Source organism: Gekko japonicus, unplaced genomic scaffold (genome assembly GCF_001447785.1).
Source record: "Gekko japonicus isolate JY-2015 unplaced genomic scaffold, Gekko_japonicus_V1.1 scaffold42, whole genome shotgun sequence".
Classification (NCBI taxonomy): Eukaryota; Metazoa; Chordata; class Lepidosauria; order Squamata; family Gekkonidae; genus Gekko; species Gekko japonicus.
In genome coordinates, this window is record NW_015165831.1 from 787,698 (window position 1) to 793,697 (window position 6,000).

Consider the following 6,000-nt stretch of genomic DNA (forward strand, 5'->3'; position numbering starts at 1 on the left):
ATCTGCCATGCTAAAAATATGCTTGTAAATATTTTCTTTTTAATAAGTAGTTTAAACTGTTGGTGTGAGGAGCAGTTCTCTGAACCCCATAGACACCTCCCCCCCCCACTGTTTCAGACATTCTATTTTAAAAAGGCACTCCAGGGGAGTTGGCACGCATCTATTCCTCCAAGGCCTCAAACTGTCCCTGTGGGAGCCAGGCACTGGGCAGTGGAAGACACTGAAGCTAGGCCTCTGAGCTGGGAAGGAAAGCTGAGGGTCCTGATCCCATCAGTGGAAAATCCCTACATTGATGAGGTGGTGGCGGCAGCAGCTACTCGAGAGTAAAAGGAAAATCCCCTCCAGGAGGGCAGGGTGGTATGGGGCCTGCAGGCCAGTACAGGCACGTTCTGCCACAGAGCGCTCTGAACATCACAAGTTCCCAAGTTACAGCTTGCATTTAGCTTTTCCAAAAACATCTGGTTGAGATTTTCTGGACTGAGCTGCTCTCCCTCCAGAATGTAATGCATTTTGCCTTGCACGTAAGAAAAGAAATCACTGAATCTGCATTCTAAACTACTGGTGTTCCCCGTCACCATTAACACCTGCTCTTCTGCTCACAAGTGGTTGCTGCCAGAGCCCAGCTTCCAGCTGCCCTGTTTTGGAATGAAATATGGCAGCCAGCTTACCAGCAGCCACTGTGAGTAGTGAAGACTGGGGCTTGACCTCCAATGCAACAGATGGGGGTGGATTGGCTGGCCACACCATTTAATACCATTGCTCAATGTTATGTTGTAATTGCTTAGGAAACACTGTTTTCCTGCTTTTCTTTTCATTAATAAGGAGTTTGCAGGCAGTTCTTGATTATGAAGAGGATGATATGGTAGCAGAACTTCACCTGTGTCACAGTGTGAGTATCTCCAGAAGATTGGCATGCCTGCTCCACTGGCGCCATGCAGCTTCCTTTGGCGAAGTGCCATAATTGCTTGTCTTTTGGTGGAAGAGCAGTCAGCCAGCTACTAACCTGCATTTGGTCTCATTGGTTTCCACTGTTCCTTAGCCTGCTGCATGTAACTTAATGGTGATGTCCTTACCTTTCAGAGATGGGTATGTGGGTGTGATCACGCTCTTCAAAATGCCTGGAGGATTGTAACCATGGAAGCATGTGAAGGCTTGTTCTCTCATGATCCAGGGGGCAAGAGTAGATCTAAGGGTTGTAAGTTACAGGATGGTACCTTTCAGCTGAACATTAGGGAGGTATTTTTAAACAGTAAGAACAGTTCATCAGTGAATCCAGTTACCTATGAGGAGTTTGGGATCTCCTTCACTAGAGGCAAGGTCTTTAAACAAAACCTGAAAGCCATCTGTCAGAGGTGCTCTAGGTTTGGGTTCCCTGCGTTGACCCTGGGCAGTTGAACTGGATGGCCCAGATCTGAGTTTTTGTTGGCTTGGTTTTCTGTTTTTAATTTTTAAAAAATTTTCTCCAAAAAAAAAAAGTGGGATACCGAAGGGAAGAAGGGGTGGGGGGAATATAGATTTGTCAAGTTTGTCAAATATTATGAGTTGTCATGTACAACAAGTAAAATCAGGTGTATTACCAAATGTATTACATATTTTAAATATAGACGCAGACAATAAAACATCAGTATTACAGAAATTTGGGATAGATTCTCTCTTTAAAGAATAAACAAGAACTTTCCTAAAGTTAGCGATAATCTGTTAACGATAAAAGAGATTACATCTTTAGCAGTTGAACAAATTTCTGCGCTAAAATTAAATCATTGTAAAAACCTAAATATTGTCTTAAATATTTGTCTAAATCTAAATTTTATTCTTACTAATTATTTAAATACTAGTGGAATACAGAATATAATATTGAAATTATAATCAATATCTTCATCACCTTTAATATGATATGCAGATAATTCCAGAACTCAAAAAAGTTGATTATTCCCATAATATGAGTACTAAGCTTGCCATTTCTGTTGAAATTATTTCAGTGGTCTTTTGTCTATATAATTAGTTAGTTTTGCCAGTGTTGCACACTCAGCTATTTTTTCTTTCCAGATCTTTGTTGTAGGACAGTCTACTGTCTTCCATTTCATTGCAAGCTGTCAACATATATCTAAGTAGGTCTTGTGAGCACTATTCCCTCTAAGCTGAGTTAGTGTGAGCTAGCTCACAGTTTTTTAGCCTCTGGCTCACACATTTTTGTCTTCGCTCAGGAAGGATGGCTCCAGAGCAAACTAATTTATGCAGCAGCCAAATCGCTTGCTCACAACTTTAATGTCAGCAGCTCAAAGAGTAGAATTTTTGCTCACAGGACTCCACAGCTTAGAGGGAACATTGCTTGTGAGGTTCTGTCTATATTATCTAGTAGGATTCCAGTAACAGAGTCTCTGGTTTCATCGGGAATTTGGTTTTTAAAATATTTTGAATTTCTTCATGTATATTTTCTCAGTATCTTTTCATCTTGATGCAAGTCCACCACATGTGATAAAAGGTGCCATCTACACCTTGGTTTTCATGGGTTTTGATCCTGCCATCTTTTCTGCTTTCTCAACTGGGATCTCCTTTTTCACTGCAACCTCTGTGTCCTACATGGCTTTCCTGTCTGTGCAGGTCCCACAATCCCTGACAGCTTTTTTCAGGGGTCAAAAAAGGGCCCTTTCTCTCTCCTGCACCAGCAGATAAGCCAGTAGGATCCAACCTATCAATTTTTACATTGATTTTCAGATATCGTGGGACAACGCAGATGTAGATTTGATTCCAAATGGCAGATCAGTAGCTGTAAACAATGCAAACAAGTATGTAGCGATGTTTTCCTTATTTTTTTGTTTTGCAGCTATCCTATTTCCAAGGGTTTCCTGGTAGATCTCTAATTAATAAAATGAATGGAAAGAAGCCTTGTCTAAAAATAAACAGGAGTCCTGTAGCACCCCCTGGGGGCAGGAAAATATAAAGAGGTTCTCAAGAGCACAAGCCCAGTCAGTGTTTCTTTATGCAGTTCTTAACTTGTCATACAGTTAAGCCCTGCCCTCTTCTCTTTTCTCGTAACATCTGGGTCCAGAAAGCCTGTTCAAAGTCTGCCCAGTTACAACTTCCTGAAAGACTAAGAAGACCTCTCTTCATTTTCTTTGCTGCAACAACCTGGTGTACCCCTCTGGCATTATTTCCACTCTAAAGTGTATATTGCAATGGATAGATTCCTGGCCCTGAACCGAAATCTTTGGTCTGTGTTTAATGTTCAGTGAGTGACCTCGACCCAAGTAGGTCCCATTCAACCTAGCTTTTCTCACAGGTTTCTAGGGATTAGCATACACATTCCTCCCTGTGAGCTCCCTGGGTTCCAGTGCTATTTTGGTTGGTAGAAGGTGCTATCAAATCACAGCGGGCTCTGGGGTTTTCAAGGCAAGAGATGTTCAGAGGCGGTTTGCCGTTGCCTGCCTCTGCATAGCAACCCTGGTATTCCTTGGTGGTCCCCCATCCAAGTGCTAGCCAGGGCTGGACCCTTCTTAAGTTCCAAGAGCAGGCTAGCCTGAGCTATCCAAGTCAGGTCTAGTGCAATTTTAGGATCAGGTTAATTAACTGAGCTTAATAAATGTGTGTGTGTGTGCATCTATGTGTCAATATCTGTCTGTCTGTCTATGTATCTATCTACCTATATCTATATCTATTCAAGCAGAAATTTATCTGTATAAGAGCCCTCTGTGGTTATTGTTTGGTCTAGTGGTTAAGTGCGCGGACTCTAATCTGGGAGAACCAGGTTTGATTCCCCACTCCTCCACTTGCACCTGGCTGGATGACCTTGGGCAAGCCCTAGTTCTGATAAGAGCTGTTCTTGAAAAAAAAGAGCAGTTTCTGTCAAGAGCTCTCTCAGCCCCACCTGCCTCACAGGGTGTCTGTTGTGGGGAGGGGAAGGGAAAGGAGTTTGTAAGCCGCTCTGAGACACCTTTGGGTAGTGAAGGGCAGGGTGTAAATCCAATCTCTTCTTCTTCTCCTATGGCCGAAACGCTCTCCACGCCCCTTCCTTGTTTCCAGATTTCATTAAATTTATGGATCGCCCACCCCACAATTGGGCCCTGGGCAATTTACAATCATTGTAAAAACAATATCTTCATCACCTTTAATATGATATGCAGATAATTCCAGAACTCAAAAAAGTTGATTATTCCCATAATATGAGTACTAAGCTTGCCATTTCTGTTGAAATTATTTCAGTGGTCTTTTGTCTATATAATTATAGTTAGTTTTGCCAGTGTTGCACACTTAGCTATTTTTTCTTCCCAGATCTTTGTTGTAGGACAGTCTTTAAATAAGACTTTAAATAAGTCTTCCATTTCATTGCAAGCATTACTCTTGCAGCTGTCAACATATATCTAAGTAGGTCTTGTGAGGTTCTGTCTATATTATCTAGTAGGATTCCAGTAACAGAGTCTCTGGTTTCATCGGGAATTTGGTTTTTAAAATATTTTGAATTTCTTCATGTGTATTTTCTCAGTATCTTTTCATCTTCCACCACATGTGATAAAAGGTGCCATCTACACCTTGGTTTTCATGGGTTTTGATCCTGCCATCTTTTCTGCTTTCTCAACTGGGATCTCCTTTTTCACTGCAACCTCTGTGTCCTACATGGCTTTCCTGTCTGTGCAGGTCCCACAATCCCTGACAGCTTTTTTCAGGGGTCAAAAAAGGGCCCTTTCTCTCTCCTGCACCAGCAGATAAGCCAGTAGGATCCAACCTATCAATTTTTACATTGATTTTCAGATATCCTGGGACAACGCAGATGTAGATTTGATTCCAAATGGCAGATCAGTAGCTGTAAACAATGCAAACAAGTATGTAGCGATGTTTTCCTTATTTTTTTGTTTTGCAGCTATCCTATTTCCAAGGGTTTCCTGGTAGATCTCTAATTAATAAAATGAATGGAAAGAAGCCTTGTCTAAAAATAAACAGGAGTCCTGTAGCACCCCCTGGGGGCAGGAAAATATAAAGAGGTTCTCAAGAGCACAAGCCCAGTCAGTGTTTCTTTATGCAGTTCTTAACTTGTCATACCAAACCCCCTCAAGGTGTGGTTCAACTCACCCATCTCAGGATTACACTGTATTGAACCAGAGAAGAGCCATTTCCCCTTCCTCCCTTTTCATATCCCCAGCTTCACACCTGGTCCTTGAGTTAAGCCCTGCCCTCTTCTCTTTTCTCTGCCTTGTCTCATAACATCTGGGTCCAGAAAGCCAGTTCAAAGTCTGGCCAGTTACAACTTTCTGAAAAACTAATAAGACCCCTCTTCATTTTCTTTGCTGCAACAACCTGGTGTACCCCTCTGGTATTATTTCCACTCTAAAGTGTATATTGCAATGGACAGATTGCTGGCCCTGAACCGAAATCTTTGGTCTGTGTTTAATGTTCAGTGAGTGACCTCGACCCAAGTAGGTCCCATTCAACCTAGCTTTTCTCACAGGTTTCTAGGGATTAGCATACACATTCCTCCCTGTGAGCTCCCTGGGTTCCAGTGCTATTTTGGTTGGTAGAAGGTGCTATCAAGTCACAGCGGGCTCTGGGGTTTTCAAGGCAAGAGGTTCAGAGGCAGTTTGCCGTTGCCTGCCTCTGCATAGCAACCCTGGTATTCCTTGGTGGTCTCTCATCCAAGTACTAGCCAGGGCTGACCCTGTTTAGGTTCCAAGAGCAGGCTAGCCTGAGCTATCCAAGTCAGGTCTAGTGCAATTTTAGGATCAGGTTAATTAACTGAGCTTAATAAATGTGTATGTGTATCTATGTGTCAATATTTGTCTGTCTATGTATCTATCTACCTATATCTATCTATATCTATTCAAGCAGAAATTTATCTGTATAAGAGCCCTCTGTGGTTATTGTTTGGTCTAGTGGTTAAGTGCGCGGACTCTAATCTGGGAGAACCAGGTTTGATTCCCCACTCCTCCACTTGCACCTGGCTGGATGACCTTGGGCAAGCCCTAGTTCTGATAAGAGCTGTTCTTGAAAAAATAGAGCATTTTCTTTCCA

At 42.3% G+C, this 6,000-nt stretch overlaps 1 protein-coding gene across 1 annotated transcript in view; it reads left to right on the top strand.

Moving 5' to 3' along the window:
• The window catches only part of LOC107110066 (probable E3 ubiquitin-protein ligase HERC6), a 50,809-nt gene that overhangs the window by 41,368 nt on the left and 3,441 nt on the right, over nucleotides 1-6,000 (top strand). Inside the window, exons 20-21 of the mRNA XM_015410787.1 lie at nucleotides 823-889; nucleotides 2,716-2,786. Coding sequence (XP_015266273.1) covers nucleotides 823-889; nucleotides 2,716-2,786 — 138 coding nt within the window. The remainder of the gene's footprint in view (nucleotides 1-822; nucleotides 890-2,715; nucleotides 2,787-6,000) is intronic.